This window comes from Chanos chanos, chromosome 5 (assembly GCF_902362185.1).
Source record: "Chanos chanos chromosome 5, fChaCha1.1, whole genome shotgun sequence".
Lineage (NCBI taxonomy): Eukaryota > Metazoa > Chordata > Actinopteri > Gonorynchiformes > Chanidae > Chanos > Chanos chanos.
The window spans coordinates 14,406,011-14,427,257 of NC_044499.1; the positions used below are offsets into that span (position 1 = coordinate 14,406,011).

General features: G+C 40.5%; 1 protein-coding gene across 1 annotated transcript in view; it reads right to left on the minus strand.

Moving 5' to 3' along the window:
* Positions 1–573: 573 nt before the first annotated feature.
* Positions 574–21,247, minus strand: part of ncana (neurocan a) — a 31,124-nt gene continuing 10,450 nt past the window's right edge. Inside the window, exons 7-14 of the mRNA XM_030774684.1 lie at positions 19,390–20,235; positions 14,828–14,932; positions 7,608–7,721; positions 6,226–6,384; positions 3,694–3,776; positions 3,257–3,401; positions 1,141–1,323; positions 574–674 (exon numbers count right to left, since the gene is read on the minus strand). Of these exons, the coding sequence (XP_030630544.1) occupies positions 574–674; positions 1,141–1,323; positions 3,257–3,401; positions 3,694–3,776; positions 6,226–6,384; positions 7,608–7,721; positions 14,828–14,932; positions 19,390–20,235 (1,736 nt within the window). The remainder of the gene's footprint in view (positions 675–1,140; positions 1,324–3,256; positions 3,402–3,693; positions 3,777–6,225; positions 6,385–7,607; positions 7,722–14,827; positions 14,933–19,389; positions 20,236–21,247) is intronic.

Genomic DNA, 21,247 nt, shown 5'->3' on the forward strand with positions numbered 1-21,247 from the left:
TTGTTTTTGTGGATAGGGCCAAATTCAACATCATTTAAGATTATTGCGCAACAAATAAAATGTAAATTACCTTAAAACTCTAACAAACATATACAGAACAAGATCTACTGGAACGTTCTCACACTACAACAACAACAACAACAAAAAAACCCAAAAACTTTAGGTTACTTCGACTGAGAGTTAGTATTCAATAGTTCATATTTTAGAAGTTGTCCTGCTCTTTAATTAAGTGAATATAATCAGTAGAGATAAAACAAGAGGAAGCAAGAGTGGGGCCATTAATATAGAGAGCGTGTAGTCTCTATGAGATAAAAACAAACACCTTAATGAAGTCTAGACTAGATTAGCAGACAGAGAGGGAAGAAAAAAAAAACCCCCGCACAGAACCGAGACAAACCTGTGAGGGAAAGGGAGAGAAAAGCAAAGAGCAATTAGAGAGGTCAATGTTTGCTTTTCAGGTCATTCAGATGTCCTGAGCTTCTGAGGAGACCGGTCCTCAGAGCCACGGTGAAGGGACCCAGGAAGTCATGTCATGAGATCGGGAATGAATGTGACGTAATAGGCATCAAGATCCTAATTGTGGCCCCTGTGGCCCCCAGCTCCGTGTCTCCGATGTCTCCGATGGTCACGGTGGGATCTGTGGTGTTGTCGACGGTAACGGTGAGACCTCCGGGCTAGAAAATAGAGATATATAACACTCAGAGCATGCAGGTCTAGTGCTAAATTCTTCAAATCTGTTGCTAGTGCTGTGTGGTGAAAGAACTGTTGAGTGGTCTAATAAAGTATTTATTTTCCAACAGCACTGACTTCACTGTGCAATGCTTAAACACAGCCGTGTGTATATACAGACTATTATATCATTACATAAATCCGTCAAAGATTAAGGTAAATCCGTATAGGCTACTTACTTCACACACTATATCAGCCGCTCATAAACGTGGGAACTGTGAAGTAGTTGTCAAAAACTATGCTGTTAATGACATCTCCCCTTTAAGGATCACCGCAAATCAGTCAGTCTAAGAGAGTACTTGAAACGCAATCCTTGTGTTGAATACTGTAAGTTTAACGAATTCAAATTCATTTTCCTAAATGGATCTCAACTTTGGCCCTAATTATGGTAGACTCTCTGCGTGTACTCACACTTAGTGCAGATAATCTTAGGTCGTTCCCATGTTCCATTTGGTCTACATCTGGCAGTGGGAATGTGTCTCTGGAAGAAGCCATCAGCACACTGGTAACGCACTACAGAATGGATGTCATAGTGTGACCGCCTCCGTCCAATCAGGTAAGCATTCTCCACTGCAGGTGGGGTTCCACACATCACTAGGTAATAGGCACAAAGAGAGTGATGAAATACGATGCCTGAACTTGTTCATGTACCACAGCTCTGGCTAGAAGGATTCATTGTCTACTATACAGAAATCCATCATTATCACATTAACAGAATTCCTTGAAAATTTCTAAATGAAGACAAGCAAAATAAAAACAAAAAACCTGTACTGTAATTCTAAGAATAATAACAGTTATAAAATGTGACAATGAAAAATGGGACAATGGTTTTATGTGAAAGGTTAGTAAAACTTAATATGGGTTTCACTTTCAAATGCGTCTGACTTTTAACAGCTCTTGGTGGAAGAACGCCCTCTTGTTGCAGAGCTGGATTTCTTCTTTAAATAGTTCCGTAGCTCTGCAGATGTTAAATCTAACCTCAGGGAATTTATACAAGCAGAGAGAGAGCTAGGGAGAGAGAGAGCGAGAGAGAGAGAGAGAGAGCGCACACAATTCAAACAGGAAACTCAGTCACGCACATGCTCATCCACACACACACACACACACACACACAAACACACACTCACACACACAAGAATGGGCATGCATACAAACACATGCACACACACACACGCACACGCGCACACACGCACACACGCACACACACACACAGAGTCCACAGAGACAGCAGGACCCCCTTCTGTGCATCTGGAAGCCAGCCAAGTCTGAACAGTCTCCTGAGGGTCTATGTCCAGTACTGATATCTAAAGTTGTAATGTTTTAGTGCAGACTCTTCCGAGGGCCTAATTTACATTAGTCTGCTCCTTGTCTCTCTTTATGGATGCAGGCACGGAGCTAAAGACACTACCATAAATCCAGATTGCGCCTTCAGTACTATATTAACGGTCACAGGACACAACCACAGAAAAGCCTGGGCTGCCCTACAAAGAGAGGAATCCTGAGAATTGTAGGACAGATCTGAGAACTGAAATTGACAGTCTTCAGCTCCTGTGGGATCTGAATGCTCCTTTTAAGACACAGTTAACTGATGTCTCCTGGTCTCAGTGTGGGAGAAAGGAAATGAACGCTTTAGATAAGGTAAAGGGGAGAGTGATGCTCTATATGCTACAGTGAGATCAATGGCAAATGTTTGCTGGTATAGCTTGGAATAATCTCACTCCACGGAATTCTGAAAGATGACTGAATTTTATTATATACTGTACATACATATGTATGTACATAACATTGGTTATTTATGACATTTATACTTGTTTTCAAGTTATTACTATGCAAAATGTAATACGTTATATTAAGATGTATAAATATTATTTATGCTGACACTATTGATTCAACACTGGATGTAGGTTAATAATTTGGAATACTGAAGATACAGTAATACAAGTTCAGTTTCAAGTCACCTCTAACAACAGCACTGTGCATGGAGCTATCACTTACCAAATTGCTCACCATGTTGAAAATTACATTGCATGTGATGCCACTTTTTTCATGTAGCTGATTAAGTGCTACAGTCCGGTGAAAGAAAGCAGGCTCACAAGTCAATCTAAGTGCCTTCGATCAATAACCACTTCAATTTGAAGACAGACACCATCTATAAATAAGAACTGTTTGTGATGATTCGAGGACTTTGGACAATTTCCTTATTAATAGCACAGCATTGCTTGGGCGAGAGCTATTCTGTTGAGTAACCTCTAGGAAAAGCAAGGCCGAACTCCAAATGAACTTACAGGAGGTTCCCCAATCTGCTGCTATGCTGTTCTTATATCCATAAATCCCTAATGTTGTTTTTTGAGGTGTGGTGGACCAGCAGTGATGATAGGATTACTGGGATGTTCCAGTGACTAGACTGGTAATCTGGTGATGTGATCAGTGACCTGGTGATGGGGTGATCTAATGCTTGGCAGGTGCAGGCTGATGATAGATGTGGTATGTAATTTAGTAAATCATTGGAGTAAATCATTGAACTCACCCGTTCCCTTCTTGCAAATATAGGGCAGGTTGTAGTTACAGGGGACATCGTTCCATTTTCCATCTTCTCGAGAGATCATCACCACACAGTCTTCACCACCAGCGAAAAAATTATCCGGTTGATTTTCACGCCAGTTCTCATACACCTGGGTAAAGAGAGACACAGTCAGTATCTGAAACGAGACAGCAGTCTTACATCATCTATTAAAGATGAAAATTGGTTGTACTGTTTGCGGTTAATTGTGTGAAATCAACAAGCAATAATACAACATTTCACTTTCAGTCACGGTTAGGCTTCATTAACGTAACCTAAAAATAGAAGTCTTAATATCAAATGCCAAGCACTTTTGTTTACCAAACTGGAGTGACTGAGAAAAGAATGAAGTGAAATTTTGGATAGAAGAGTCGTTGGTGAAGATTAAGGCGCTGCAGTCTCACCAGATCCATGTTATCAGTCCACTGGAAGTCGTCCTCTACAGTACGGTCATTCAGCCCAATCCACACATTATCATGGCCCAAACCTGTCAACACAGTAACAGTGATGTGTTCAGATGCTATTGGTTAGTTCCACGTGTAATGTGTTCATGCCATTATTTGTTTCCATATACAAGACATCAGATGAAAAAATTCAACTCTTTCAAAAAAAATTTGTCAACTTTAGAAACGCCCCTTTCCTCATGTTTCAGAAACCAAGAATGGTTTCATCTCTCGCTGAAATTTTGCTTTATTAAAACAAGAATGGTTACATCTCCCGCTGAAATTTTGCTTTTTTTTTTTTTTTTTTTTTTTAATTATTATCACTGTTGTTGCCTCAGGGAGCAGATAACTTGTAGCCCTGAGAATGGAATGTTTTGATGACATTGTTAAGAAGTGTGAAACGTAAGATTGAATTCCCATCATTACGCCACTAAAGGACACACCACGGAATGATCTCAGTCCCCTTAATTATAACAAAACTCTGGACCTCTAATGAAAGTGATTAGTGATCATCATTAAACACATTTATAATGGTCCCCAAAGGACTGTGACTAAATGAATTTTCAGGGTGTTATTGAGGGCCAGAAGCACTGCAAACAGTACGATTAAGTGTGCACTGTAAAATATTAATGCTCCACTAACTTCCAAGTCCCTAATCACAGCATATCTCTTAAGTTAGAAAAAAAATTGTGTAAGAAATTCTGTGGGGGAAAAAAAAACATCAGTTACCACAGGACAACACAGGAGTTTGTTCAAAAATCATATAAAAGCTGCCTGACCCTTACTGTGTGAAAATGAAAACTGCAGTTTGATATTTAAAATATCAACATCTGGAATTCAAAATTCAAATCTAAAATTTAAATTCTAACTTCGTCAAGGTCACTTTTTGCCGGGTACCCATATGGCTACAGGCAGAGTTAAGCATACTGGGCTTTATTTTCCATTTTTGTTACGTAGCTTGACGATGATGCTTAGCTCTCAGAGTGAAAAACCACTAGTTGGCCCACATGTATCAGATGTATGGCTGTCTGTTTCACCTAGACCACTGACTCTCAAACTGTGCTACACATAGCACTCCTTGGTGATACGCCAGACAGCTGTGGAAATTTATCTGCACTGAAAAATTGGAACCAAAACTGCTAAAAACGTATATATTTAATAAAAGAATTGATTTTAGACTAATAGCTTTTCACTTCTTTAAATAAAATAGCTATTTAAGGTTTTGACATTTAAAGTTTCACAATTTGAATAAAATATGTTTGTGTTTCTAACATGTAGCACATGTGGGCTACGCATGTTAGAAATGCAGGCTTGCTTTACAACTGTTCACTTAAATCCATGTTTAGTAGCAGCAGTTCCATTAATGTTTGTGATGGAAGTATCTGTTCTGAAGTCATGGACTTTTCATTTGTTGGTTTTGAAGTGCTAGTCTACTCCAATACTGTATTGTCTTTGTTGAAGATTAAGACTACACTCAGTGTCATCTTTAAAGTGTTGAACAAGGGTTTCTAGCATGGTCATTGATCAAGATTGAACCACAACCTGTCATAGGGGATATATATATGCTTTTTTCTCTCCCTCTCTCTGACATTTTTTATCTGCAGTGCAATAAAAGAGACAGATTATTGCCGCAGCAATCTTAGGGTACAGACTTTTTTGTTTGGAAGCTTAGTGGTGATCAATGTGAAGACATTACATTGTAAATGGTAATCCTGTAGTGCTGTTAGCCTTTGTTGTGGTGAAACTGTTTAATACAGTACTGCCCACAGCCTAAACACAAAAGTTAAATGCATAATCATGCAAAATCCTAACACCCAAACTTAAGTTCATATTGGCTACATTGGTAATTGGGATTTTTGTTTTGTAAGATAGTGGCTTGTAGGTGGTACTTGGATGGTTTGGTTTGATAAGAGGTCCAAAAGATTTGAGAACCTCTGACCTAGGCCTAGATGGCTGTGGGACTATGGTCATCGCATACATAAACACTGAAACTGAACCTCCTGAGAAGCACCTTTTCTGAGCTGAGATGAAGTAAGTTAGGTATATATAATATGAGTATTTACACAGAAACAGTATACATACTCCAACAGCAAAATGCAGAATACATGATATCTTAAAAAACATCTCTCTTCAGGGCTTTTTGTTGTGGGAAACATAACTAAAAACACAACTTTGATTCAACCTCTTGATATGACACAAGACTTCTTGCAGTAAAAGAATTTTTTGTTCCACAGAAATTTCTCCTATGAGTTAAGCGAGCCAATCAGTTTCTTCGTTTTTTTTTTTCCCCTTAGATTGAAAAAACTTTTTTCACTGTAAACTTGAAAGGTGCACTTACATTCATAGATGGGGTCTGTTACACTATAATAACAGCTGAAGCCTTCCAAAATCAACTGACAATACTTCAGATAACACTCAGACACCAGATGATCTGCATTTAGCAAGCTCACTCCCCAGGTTTCTGTTGAGTGTTTGAAGTGGGGATTCACTCACTGTTGAGGAAGTCCTGCTCAAGTGTTGATGTAACACTGGTCAGATGACCGCTGTGTTCACGGCAGTCCTTCTCTGCGTCTTCCCAGGTGTGTCGGCGTGGGAAGAGCCTGTAACAGTGCCCGTGGAACTTTCTCCAGCCATGCTCACAACCTTCTGTGTCTGCACAGGGAGAGAGACAGAAAGACAGAGAGAGGGAGAGAGAGAGAGAGAGATTACTGAGGGAGTGACATGCTGGTAACACCTTAAGGAATTTGAGAGAGAGAGAGAGAGAGAGAGAGAGAGAGAGAGAGAGAGAGAGAGAGAGAGATGGGTTTCTTTTTTTTTTCTCTGTCTTTGTAGAATGTTCAAATAATTTCAGAATGAGCAACCCAAGTATGTTCTTTGCCACAAGTAAGACAGTGGTGACACTGAACGTTTGTGAGTGTGTGAGTGTGTGTGTGTGTACACAAACATGTCTAAATCTTGCCCTAAATGTGCTAGCATTTATCACTCTGACATCTCAGGCTAATGAGGCCAACTCTGACAACGAGTGTCCTCCATGATGTTCGGTTTCCCTCAGTACTTTCTGTCCCTGCACTCCTCATTCCTTCTAAAGGAGAGCTGCAGGTAAACCCAGCAGATGCCGTCTACATTCAAGTGAAATTTCAGTTAGCCATGGAAGCATCCTTTTTCTTGTCCGTGCACTGCTCTTCAGGTTAAGGCTTGTCACATTACATAAACAAAGGATGAAAAGTCTGTGTATGTGTCTGTGTGTCTGTGTAAGTCTGTTAAGCCCTGGTAGCTGGTTTGCATTAGATGTTACCATGAGAAAACATGTTATTACAATGCCACTAGAATGATAATTAAGTCTCTATGTAAAACAGGGGGAATGGGGAGGTCCTGTGCTTTTCATAGACCATAACTGTCACTGGTAATGATAACACAGCTGATTTACCTTTATGTACTGCTGACAAGTTATTATCTCACAGTGATAATATGCTTAATTGCAAAGGAATCACTTCTCTTGCAATGCCTTTTAGGTTTATGCAATGTAAAACACAAGCTGTCATTTTCAGAAATTTTAAATAAGAATGTATACATTTAAATCATAAAGCATATTTTATTATACCACAAATTGTATTCTTACTCCAGTGCTCCCTTCCATATATATAGCACATACTGTAGTCTGCCACAATATTTTAGTATAAACTACTCAATCAGACAATGAAATATTGAGTCACAACATGACATTAATTACCTTGAATCAAACATATTTACATTGCTCAGACATAGAATTGTATGTAAAGTACTATGATTATGTTGTTGTTGTTGTTGTTGTTTTTCAGAAGCTTGTACTGTTGTCCTAGCTGTCATACAGTTAGAGGCTTTGAAATTTCCCTTACCTTTCTCACACATGTCTCCACTGTAACTGGGGAGACAGAGACAGGTGAAGGAGTCCACCTTGTCAATGCATGTGCCTCCATTTTGACAGGGGTTTGACTGGCAGTCATCAACATCTAAAAAAGGACAAAAAGCAATATGGGTGATACATCATTCTGTCTGCTGCAGAGACAGGTGCAAACCTTTTAATCAGGATTCAGTGATGTGCCTTTATAATCTTCCTAAACGCACTGATCTGATTAACATGAAACCATACAGGAATACATCTCAGAAAGGTTCCTACTGATAAACTCTTTTTAATTTTTTAGAAGAGATCCATTATCTTCACTAAGCAAAATTACTAGCTGACATGGAATTGTTAAGCAACACAGTATATCAAGAATTTGGCAAAACCATTTCAGCACACAACAAGAAAAAATTAAAACAACAATAAACTAATTATTACAAATAACTATATAATTATCGAAAAATGATTCCATAAATAATATTGTGATATTCAGTTATCAGAATCCTTTAGTGCATTGCTGTGGTGTGTCCATTCCTTAGCTTAGCGCTGTACATCAGCGTAGACATTTACAAGCCTACTGAGTCCATTGAGCTGATTGAATGCAGAGCAGTGGGGAATGCCAGCACATTGCAGACACTGGTTTCCCAGAAGCCTGAGTCAGTGAGACAGATTTACAGCAACGGGTCTATTGCCAGTCACTGCTGCACAACAGCACTGTTTCATATAGCAGGTTTCTGACTTACAGATAGGTAAGAAGATAAGCCTCGCACAATCAAAATCAGAAATGACTGAAACACTCTTAATTTACCCCAGGGTCACAGATTGGTCTACAGAATCATTAGGACTTCACATTGGCCTTATAACTGGTTTTGCACAAGCATTTGATTGGAGCACTTTTGGCTTGGTGACACATTGAAAAGAGATGTGGAGCTGTCATGGCTATTTTCTATTCAGTAAATGCCAGATTACCTATGTATCAGAGGTCAGTGACCTCTGGCATGCGTGTCAATGTTGACACATGGGGCATGTTCGCCCAACACATTGATTGGTGAGAGGGAAAAAAAACAATATTTCAGCTCAACTCCGTACATTATCAGTTGTCGTCTTTCTTTCTTTTTAAAATTGTTATGATATATTAAGTACAGGTGGGTCCTGCCCTATTTGACACCGTGAGATGAGTATTTTGGTTCTGCCATAGGTTACACCAGCAAAGTCTCTGTGGCATGTTAACAGTCATTCACCTCTAGTTTAATACGGCAGCCTAATAAGCTGAAGGAGACGTTCATGTATTTCAACAAGACTGGACAGACTCATTCAGATTTATTCAACAAAACAGTCGACCTGTCTAATGATTTTCATTTTCATTTCATTTTGCATAACAATATCATATTGCGCAGTGCACAGAGCTGATCAATTTTGGAAAACAATTTGAAAAAGGCACGTAGCACAAAAAAGGTTGCCAACTCCTGGCCTACATCATTAAAACAATATTCCTATATTTTCACTAGGCTTCGAGTTTACCAAGATATTTGACTTCAGTGGACAGACCCAAATCTGACCAAAAACAGATGAGCACTATCCATCAAAGACAGTAAAGGTCAGAGAGTTCCCACTCTAAATAAAGAATCCCTCTCCACATCCCGCAGAGGACACCACTCCAAACTCCTCTACCTGCCAAACTTGACCAACAGCCAGAATCAATTAAACCCCAGCTGGCATCTCAGAATTCCTTTCCTCTCAAGTGCTTGAATCTGCCTCCTGAGGCCAGTGCTGAAGAGGTTGGACTGGATTCAGGATGCGAGATGAATTTGTAATTGAACACAGTCATTTGAGTGAAGAAAATACCAAAGTTTAGAGAGAGAACTTTTTTGAAAAACAAAAAGGAGGTGTGCCGTCCCAGAACGCCAAAGTTCACCGTTTGCGAGACGCTTTGCAATTTCCCTGACAACTATCAAGGAACAAAGGGTCGTCGCCAACAACTGAATGAGTTTTCACACGTCAGCCCACGACAAAGATGGCTCAAAACAATCTTCAAAGGCTAGTGGGAAGGAACCTCTCCATGGTCACCACATAATGAACTGATGAGCCATCTTACAATGATCAACTGAATCTGAACTGACACCTACAATCTGCAAAAGTGGGAACAAAGATAAGCATGGAATTACCCCTCTGTCCAGCTGAGATGTGACCACCCTGGAACTCTGTGTGAGACCCAAGAGTGTGAGGAGTAACAAAGGAATCATCTCTTCACTTTGTTAGAAGTGTTAAAATAGTACGCCAAGGAGTGCATCAAAGCACTATGTTGTTCATCATATAACATATTCCATGGCGTGATGTATTATCTGATTTATTGTTCCGTGTTATGTGTCTCCCTCCCACACACAGCAACCACAGTAACAGTGGACGCTGAAACAAGTAATTACACACGCTGGCTTGCTCAGTACCATTTGAAAGTAAAGTTCATGACAGGCATCACTGTACTTGTCTTGTAAGGTTTATAACAGGAGTTTTATGTTATGGACAGTAATTGAACGCAAATGAACGTTTATTTGTTCATTCTGTGATAAGAACGTAGGGTGGGTATTACCCCAACCAAATCAGGCATGAATAGCCAATCACTAATGCCCAGACAGCTCTGATGGTCCATGAACACTCCCAATTTCACCTGAATAAAAGATGGTCCACCACAATTTATCTTTGCATGTTGTCAAAGTTACACACCTCCAGACGTGGTAATCTGTTTATTCGGCTAATGACTACGTCTGTAGTGGCCTCCTTCCCAAATGTATGATCTCAGACTTGATTGCAGAGTTGGAGACGATTACCTTCTTCTCCTGGTCTGAGAAGTCATCAGCCATCATCAGCCAGAGTGTAGGATAACCTGCTTTTTCTCTATTGCAATGGCATGGGTAACAGTTTAGCTCCTCTAATAATTGCAAGCTGTTAGCTATCGTTAAATCAAACAAACGGAGAAACTTGAAACTTGTGATTCAAACTGCTCTGAAACTTTCTCCAAAGACCTTTCTTCCATCTTATTCATTTTGACAGTCATTTCTAATCGCGAGCATGCACTGTCTAAGTCTATTCAATATCTTGCAGTTTACCATTATCCATTTCATGTTGTCTTGCCTTGATTTTAGCTTAACTGTCTTGGCTAGATAATCTGTTTTATATAATCCTGTTTTTATCTGATTTTCTTTTAGTTTACCATTTTCATTCTGTTATTTCTGTTTTTGAATGTCACATTAAACAGCTTTTTAACACTTTACTCACGTGATATGTATTTCTCTCATGTCATATCAGCTCTACAAACAAATGTCAAATTGTAGTTCTCCGTCAGGGCTTGTGTTCCGAAATCATAAACAGTAGTATTGATCAACTACTGGCACCTCATCAATTTCACCTAGACAGGCATTCACCTGTTCTCTTCAGTGACTTAAACGGATACAGAATGATATCTTTTTCTCATGCAGAGAAGTATAATACGGGAAACTACTGGTGCAGCAGAACAGGAACATGCAATTACCACATAAGAAAATGGGAGACAGCTCCGACATTTACCACCTGCTGTAGCATAGCTGCTGTGTTAAGGGGAACTTCAGGGTGATAGATTACACTAGACACAGTGTCCAGAAAGATTTATAGCAATTTTGCGCTATTTGTCGTAGTATTTTGCATAATGAGCCAATCTTACCAGGGGCTGTCTAAGGCAACAGTAGCAGAGTATATAATTAAAAGCAAAGGCCTGTAGGACATGTGTTGCTAAATAATGTAGGTGGTTACAAATGAAAAGAATCATAGTGCTTTCAGTGGACCTTACAATAAAGAACATTCTTATAAGGAGAGTTTTATTGAGATGCTGGATGATGAATTTTGAGAAAATAAGAGGAGGATACTATTTCATAGGCTTCTTAATACCAGTTCAGGCAGCTTCATAATAATATTAAACCTAAAAAAATCCTTACAATCTGTGAGACATGACACATAGTGCAAATATTGTTCACCTAATATGGCATGTTTCATACCAGCGACCTCAACTTACTTTACACAGCATGTATCAAAGCTGTCTGTCGCATCAACTGTAACTTTTCATTGAGAACTGAAACAGAGCAGAGACTCTTGGGTATGTAGCTGTTTTTGCTCTGAGCTCTGTCAGGATTGGAAAGTTTCATTCGAGACAGGCTAAAGCTGGCGTATTACTGGAACAAATCTGTGTGTGATGAAAACCTAATGAGGAAAGTTGTCACAACATTTCAAAACTTTCAGCAGCCCTCTTTCAGCTCCCTGCCTATACCTGCCTGTCACGCATAAGCCTTCTCCTGCCCTACTTAAAACAACACGCAAACCCAGAGAGCTAGAGCACTCACCCCCCCCCCCCCCACACCCCCCACCCCCATCTAAGTCTTACTGCACTGTCAGTTTGGTTGGTTGACTGCTAGGATTTGGGGGGACATGAGTGAGTTAGCAGAATGCCTTTGCCTATTTGTTGGACTACATGGACTCATCCCAGCACTGCCAACGAAGCCTAACACTGTCAAAGCCAAGCAAAGTCTCAATGTGGCACTCTAAGGGAGAAAACTTTACAAGCTCCCTAAAACACAGCAATGCCACCACTCCAACAGAGGGTATTACCGAACAACCTTATAAAAGCTTAATGGGCAGTTAAAATGCAATAACACTAGGGAGCCTGACAAGGAGAAGAAATGCTGCACATCACATGGCAAGAAATAAATAGCAGCTTTATCATGGGAAAATCGCGACGTTTTTTTTTTCTTTTCTTTTTTTTACCACTGTCGTTTAGTGATTATCGTCATAGAAACAGACACAGCTTAGCTTTCAGTTTTTATTTTTATTCTGTATGTAATCTCATTTTTTGTAGGAGCAGCCATGAAGGAGCTGAATGCACATTCAGTGCTTTAAAATCGGAACCAGTGGGCATCTGCAGGTCTGAACAGAACCTCTGGGACAGTGCAAGACATTTATTCAACAGCTCAAGGCCAGCATCACCCCCTGCATGTCCTTGAGGAGTCTCTCTCTCTCTCTCTCTCTCAGACACACACACACACACACACACACACACACACACACGCAAACAAACTCAAGATTTATTCCAACACTCTAAAACAAATGGCACTCAAACACTTTCTTGTGATTTCTACAGTTTTAGTGCTTAACAACACGAGAACCAAAGGTGCACTACAAAAATCAAAGCCTATAATGCAAAATTAGCTGTGTGCTGAGTTGCCCTTGAACAGGCTCCAGTACATAGCACCAAAGATGAGACAAAAAACTTGCTGACTTTGAATGGTGCCTATACTAAGTGAGCTTATTCCTTTGTACTCTTAGAAATGCACTATACCGCATGACAGTAAGGTTGGCTGCATGACTAAGATACTTGAGTAGCAACCTTGAAACAAAAACAAATGAAACAATCTAGTGAATTTGAAAAAAAAAAACATTTACCACAGCTGAAAACGCTTTGCAACTGTTGATACACTGACTCAACAGCTTTGTTGATTTGAAGAAAATTAAATGACTAAACTTAACAAACAAATATATGTCTACAACTGTTCACGAAATTGCCAAGGACAAATTTTTTGTTGTTGTTGTTTTTTTGGGTTTTTTTTAGTAAATGCAGAGAAACCAAAAGACAGTGTAGGAGTGGGTCATTTGAGGTATAGCTTGGGAGGGCATATTCTCTTTCTCTAAATTCACAACGTACTTTGGCTCCGTATGAATATTTGATTTTCTCATACATTATGTAAACGCATTAGACTCTAGAGGACTATCTCAAACACTGCAAATCCATAGGATCTGAGAAGAAGCTCAGTAAGCTCTCAGCCAACTCTGTTTTGTTGGCATATCCTGCTTAACTTACTACCTTGTCACAAAACAAATCAAGTCAATAAGATTAGTCATGCCACCTTTTGCTTGGAATGAGAAATGATAGCGATTTTCTTACGAAAACCTTTCCAGGGTTTATAAAATTATGTCTGAGAGATAGAGAGAGAACGCCATGCTAAGTAAAGGCATGACTGATGACGTTATGAAGAAATATCCATGAACGCTGTTATGCGACCGTAATATAAAATTTTTGCATAAACTTGACTACAAATATGCTTTTCTTTACCAGAAGACACCCAAAATCTTTCAATTTCTTTGACTCAACAAGAAACAATCAACCAGAGCATTGAAAATAATGTACATTCACAATGTTTAACATTGATAGAGTGTAATGAACCGTAAAACAACACTTCAATGTAAAAAACAAAAATACGCATGCACACAGCAAGCCTCCTCTATCTTAATGAAAAATCAACCTTGAAGTGTATTACACTGAGCCTTAATCTGCTACCTTTCACTGCTTATGAGATACAGAGTTAGAGCAGGGTCAAGCCCAAAAGAGAGTGCAATAAAAAAGAACGGACCAAGAGAAATGCATTAACCTTCAGCAGTGTGGCAATACCCCAGTCCTGACCCGACCACACCCATTTCTGTGTTTCAGACATAATGGACTACTTGACCTATCACCTCTTTAATGATCTCCTGTCCTGTGATGACCTCTGCCCATCCGACAGCTGAGGCTCAAACCCATTTCTTTGACTGCATGGATTTGTTAACTATGACCCAAGGGTTATGTACTATAGAATATATTATCAGACAGAGAATGGAGCACCACAGTAAAAATATGGGTCTGGCAGTCTTGACTCATTGTTCGTGTTTATGATTTAACACAGAAAAATCTGAGGGAAACACTTCTCTTTGTTTTCTTTTTTGAATAGCCAAAAAAGGCTTCTCTTTTTATTATATTCCTTGATATATCACCTTTTGTTCCGTTGTCCACAGAACAATGAAAAAGAAAAAAATTCGGTATTTTGCAGCACAGAAGACAGCAATCGTTCCAAAGCTTTTTTTTTTCTGCATAGTTCAGTGAGACCAACAATTTCAGGGTATAAATTACAAAACATTTTCATTTAAATGCTGTATTTTATTCATTCTCAGCCCCATTTAAAGCAACTGAAAATCTGCTCTGTGGACTTTGGCAGATGGTTGCATGAGACATTTTGCACAGGTTAAAAAATAACTTTGATGATATCTTTATTTTACGTTTAGGCGTTGCACAAATTAAATTCTGTTGATTCAAGTAAAACAAGAAGTAGACAAAATATTCTGAGGCATGAGGCTGCTGAACGGCTGTCAACAGCTCAGACTCACCGATCTCACAGCTCTCTCCAGTGTAGCCCTGTGGACAGAAACAGCGATAACCCTCCCCCTGAGGGAGACATGTCCCTCCATGTAGACAGCTGCATCTGTCCTCATCTGTGAAGAAAACACACACACACACACGCACACAGAGGTCACTGAGGGAGGAGGCCCGAGACAGCTTGGACGTGATCCTACCCAATCTGTCGCTCATTAAAAATCTGGCTAACTCATGCAGGCATCTGTGACACACTGAAAACAGGGTTACCCAGTCACTAATAGGAGCTCCAGCCCACCACTGAAACTGCAATTATTCACACTAAGCAAATAACAGGGTAGAGGTCAGAGATCTTCTGCATATTTGTAAAGCACAAATACTTCAGACTGTCTTATAGACATTGTGTCAAAAAGAAATGTCTTTTTAGGGTGTGTATAAATGCCACACAATTATAACCATAAAACCATAACGTATGAAACTCTCGGTTGTGTACTGCCCATCTGTGATAATGTTTGTTCACTTCATATCCACAGCAAATTCACTGTAACATTTCAGAAACACCAATTATGATTATGACATGCATGGATGTGACATCAGCTGTCACATCCTGCCTTTCTAGAATTGTACGGCTTTATAAATAGTTATGTAACAGCAACTTAATTAGGATCAGGATTTGAGCTGAGATTGGCCAATAACGCATGTCAGTCTCATTTAATAAAGTCAGAAAACTCAATCAAGTTTTGAGGATAAAAAGGTTCTCAAATATCTCTAATATGCTTTTTGACTCGTCATAAACAATGCCATTTTTGGGCTACGGATAAATAACTAAACTCAATAAATAGCATCAAATTCCATGTTATTTAGACAGCGTAGGTCACAGTGAGTTGTGAGTTATGAAGTGTGATGGCAGGATAAATAGCACCCTGTGCTGTTATTTAGACTTCACTGATCAGTAGGTCAGTGTGCTATACAGGATTAAGGAAAAGAGAACAAAAATGACATAATGAGAGCCTGTAGGGATGTCCCACTGGGTCTGTGCATGCAACGTTTTCGGTGAAATCATATGGAGACCAGTATAATACATTCAACATTTCAGTCACATCTGACTCTGGTTATCATGTTCAGAGAGAGCCAAAGTTGGGCTTCTTTTTTGAAGTGCTTCCAAGCTTGAACATCCTTGAATGTATATTCATTTCTGTCTTTTCTACCCTTCTGTCTCAACCCCTCCTCCACACAGACTCACATGAACACCAGGTGTGTCTTTGTAGAATTTACTGAAGCCTGTAATGGATTACCATTTTAGACTGACTACCTGTCAGCTGGTTAAGTCATTGACCTCTGTTGTGACAAACCTGTCTTAACAACATGAACCGCTGCACTGCGGAGGTGAGATCTCTGGTATTAAAATCTTGATTGGATGTCAGCTCCACTGAACCAGAGAAAATATATCTCACAGTCTAACAGAATTTCACTCAACATAGAGTCAGGTATCAACTCCAGCAGTTGCCTGTATGGCCTCTCTCCTGACAGACAACTAATGGAAGAAAAACCTGACACACGCATGATGACAGAAAGAATATTCTAGACTAGACTTGCAAGTGTAAGACACAGGGTGGAACTGATGTAGCTTGGTTATGATGATAGACGAAACACAGGTCTGAGTAAAGCTAAAAATATACATATATAAACTATATTTCTAATATATAAAGATTGCTGAAATCATACAGGTTTCATGACAAAGGATTTCAGTAGTACTTTGTGTGTACAGTGGCCAGTTATCTTCAATGTAAATTGTAAAAACAGTCCTGGGCTACTTTTAAAACTGAGCTGATGGTATTTTGTGTGAGTAAAACTTAAAAACAGAAGCAGAGAACCATATGATTTCTATAGATTCGTATCAAAGCACAAACTCTGACTCGTGAATGGCAGGAAAACACTAATCATCATTTGAGATCCATGTCTTCTTTGTATCACTTTGCAGGGGGTGGTATGAGGACAGTTGAGTAAAGCGGGAGACACTAAACATGTTTTAGACATAAACCATTGCTTCTAATTCACACACCTCCTCTTTCTTTCTTTCTTTCTTTCTTTCTTTCTTCCATGGTGGGAAGACCACATTTCTCCGCCAATTCTCCCACCAAACCGTCTTATGACTCTCTCTCCCTCTCTCTCTCTCTCTCTCTCTCTCTCTCTCTCTCTCTCTGTCTATGTCGTCATGGCAACTGCAAGAGGAGAGGTCTCGAAGGAGAGAAGTGGGCAACACTTGAGAAGACAGCTGACAATGCCCGGGTATCTCCACCACCCATCTCTCTCTCTCTCCGTGTGCCTCACGTCCTGCAGCTCTGACCCAATTATTTGGCTCTGATAATTATGAGTTGCACAGCATTATTTTACGCCAAGAGCAACGCTCTCCGTCTAAATTGGCTCGTTAAGCACTTTTCGCGGCCAGGCAAATGATCTCCTCTCTTTGTAATGCAATGACACTCAGGACTGACACTTCAATGGCCTATTCAGTCTGGCAGGCCTCACATCACACAGTCGTAATTATTCACCAGCGCACAGATTTACATAAAGCCCAATGCGTGTTTCTCCCTCTGACAATTGTTTTCAGAGGGCGAGTGGGTGGCTCACAAAACTCTGATTTGCCTGACAGGAATAAATCAATTAAGGCTTGTGTATGTCACGGAACAGATTTCAAGTCAGTTTTTACATAACGTGATATGCATATAATGCTACTGTCTCACACACAAGGACACAAACAAACAGCAAGCAGAGACATAAACATGGACTCTTTGCATTAACTAGCATTTGTGTGTATTAGAGGTCAGCCCTGGGTGGGTTTTAAATAGATTAGGGAGCTACAGAGGGAGGTATTATAAAATGTAAATACATAATTGCACTGTGATAAACTGACCACAGAGTTTATTGTATTATAGCAGCCACAACTACTACCATTAGGCGCTGCTTACCAGCAAAATTATTCAAATTACATCTTCACACAGTGCATTCCTTAAGGGGAACTAAAGGGAGTCTAGAAAGCAATATCATCAGTAACTCAACAGTGAATGAAATTCCCACAGCTAGCTAAAATATCTCCCTAAAATATAACTGTTTTTTTGGTTTTTTTTTCGGCGGGGGCGGGGGAGGGGTTGCTTCGGGGCATGTGGACCGAGCTTGTCGATGTGAAAGCCATCATAACCACAATGGAAATGAGAGTCTGTGACACCCTCCTCCAGCTGGGGCAGCCGTCCTGCGGGTAGCGGAGCGCTATTGACTAATGCCTGCTGCATCAGTCAAGGTCAAGGCAGGCCCTCCAAACAGCTGCGGGAAGGGATGCAAGAGGCTGACCGCAAGGCTAATAAACCATCTTTGTGGGAGAAATAAACCTGCTGGAACTGCCCTCTCGATATAGAACCCAAAGCAGGAAAATCAATAGTTCAAGAAATGAGCTCACTGTCTCTCATCACACAACACCAACATACAAGCACACGCACAAACAAAAAAAAAAAACCACACATACACAGGGGCTGCCTACAAACACCCCAGCAATCAAATCACAAAAGAACAAAGAGAAATGTTTGTGTGTGCTCTGTGTGGGCCTCTGCTGTTGGAATATATGGGGTACTTGTTTTTCTGTAGTAAAAATATACACACAGGGCTGAAACCTACCACACAATTATGCATGAATTTAAACTATTGCACACATATAATGTGTTTGTGTGTGTGTGTGTGAGAGAGAGAGAGAGAGAGAGAGGCAGAAGTAATTGAGCTATAGTGAGTGGGAGAGAGGACAGGTAGTGAGTTTATTATGGATCTTGTATGTTTGTATGTTGACAGCAGCATAGGGATGTTTATGTATAACTGACAGACTCTCCAGCCCTAATGACGGCCATCTGAGATCACATTACTGCAAGCTGTCACACGCCTGCTTTAACACTGAGCAGCACTGAAAAGAACCAACCTGTGCGACTATGTCAGGAGTCTCTCCAAAGCTGATTCACGGATGAAGACTAATGCAACAGTGATCAAAACATTCTCACACTACATACACACACAAACACGCTCGTGGTCACCGCTAAGTAAGGAGCATCTCTGTTAAAAAGCCTTTTCTGAAACCTGAAAAAAATAGATGAGACTCAAACTCCACTACTCTATGTTTTCGATGTGGTGAATACTATATCTATGGTTGATATTGCCTGTACTGGAGCTTTAGGCTTATTCATAAAGCTTGTTGTGTACTGCTGTCTGAAACAGACAGTCTTTACGACAACTGAATTCATGCATACAGGGATGCTCCTCAGAAATCATTACCATACTGAAGGCCAGCTCACGTCCACAGGGATTTGCACTTTCTGAGATGAGGCAGACAAAATGAACCAATCAGAGAAACCAAGGAAACTATAGGATAGAGAAGAAATAAAGATAATGCAATACATTATGAATCTGTGTCTGTTGACGTCACCCATAGTGAGGTGGCCGCGCAAGCGAATGCGCCACAGTTTGATGTGAGGCTGTTCCTCTGATACGATAAGACAGAGTACTTTACATAAGTGCGTGTGTTGGAAGGGAGGCCTACCTCCGGATCTGTGTGTGTTGTTGTTTCTAATGACCCCTGTTTTGGCATGGTCGTTCTCTGGGCTGCCACGCAGCAGAGGTCCAGAGCTTGACACTTGGACTGGTTCTTCGCCCTTGGCTTTGCTGGGAGACGCAGAAGTGGTTGGCCCGGGGCTCTGGGTCGGCTGGACCGACTGGCTCCCTACGTCTGCTTGAGGCCCCGCAGAGGATCTGGGGTTTGGCATTGGTGAGGTGGCTTCTGGATTCTGAGAGCCTGCTCTGGATGGTTTGTTAACTGCCGGGTTTTTGGACTTTGATTTGCGTTTGTACTGAACCTCTCCTCTAGCCTCAGCAGGCTCCCTGTCCTCCTCTCCCCGGGGAGTGGTGGAGCTTTGCCCACCGCTGGGTAACGTGGTTGATGATACCACGAGCAAAGTTTTGGAAGTGGGACTAGACAAGAGAGTGTCCCCCCATGTACTTCCCTCCATCTCCTGACCTTTGCTCTCTCCTGAGTAATTGTCTGGAGCTCCTATTATTCTGCCCCTGGCACTCTGAGTATCAGGACTCCTGACGTTGTCTTTGTGCTCATTTGTCACTGAGGGATTCTCTTTTCTCTGTTTGCCGCCCTTCAGGTCAAGGCTTCTGCCATGCTGCTGCGTAATCTCTGGGACTACTGCCCATTCTCCGGTTGCCATGGTGAACCCTCGCTCCGGTCCCTTCGCCTGTCCCGCGCTCCATCCATCATCCGTGATGGTGAGCGGGAATGCCGACGGAGCCGCTGTGCTTTCGGCCCCGGATGAGGAAGACGATTTATCAAAGGACGAAAAAGGGTTTGCCTGCCATGTGCGACCCCACCAAGACAGCAGACCTAGAGAGGCACGCCGACATATGCTGGTTAACATTCACACAGAAGGCACTGATTAAAAGTCTGTTAAGTCAAACATCAAGCACCACTCAAATCATCACCCAAAAAAGCACCGCAGTTTTTCTCCCTAATCAGTCGTCTGGGTAAGGTTGTGCGTATCTGTTTGTTCTCGCAGCTTATCATCAGTATATTACCATCCTATTTCAATAAAATCAGAGCGATGGAAAAAAACGACACTGCCTTGTTACCTAAACAGGACGATATTTACACTGAGAGACATTTCATTGTGTTTTCCTCTATAAGGTTTCCAAGCAGGATGTAAAGTGCCTCCAACAGAGAATATTTAAATAGGTAATTAACTTCTGATGTTTTTTTCCAATGAAGAGTCATGTTTGACTCCTCATGTGGATGTAATGTTTTATCTCCCCTCATCCCTCTCCTTCTCTAAACAGTTTCTCTTCAATGACAGCGAATCTTTCAGCAGCATCTCTTTAGGTACATGCCTATCAAGCTTGTTTATCATCAGTTCACTTGCAACAAATCCCATTTCGAGTTATTGCTTTATTCAGCCCCTGCCCTGGGCAATGCTATCTGTTAACGATTATTTAAAAATACAGAGAAAATTCAGAAATTCAGATCTCAGATACTGAAAAGAAGGATTAAAGGAATATGCATCTAGGATGGTAAAACCCTAATACCTATATTAGGTCTATATCACGCTCTGCAATATTCATGAAATTTACATGTGCTCCTCTTGCCACCTTATTCTGGGGTTAATATTATAAACGTTTTGGGGTTTTGTAACTCTTCACTAAGATAGTTTGTGTCATCCACCTACCAGACTCTTTAGCTGTTCAATTACTGGTTTAATTTCTATCAAATTTTTCCAGTTCACTACTTTCAATTAGCCAGTTAAGGAATTAAGCATGGATTTAATAGAGGAGAAACACCCTTGCATCTGAGAGCAGATTCTTTTGTGGCTTTTTCACATTATGCAAATTTTCTTTAATGAAAT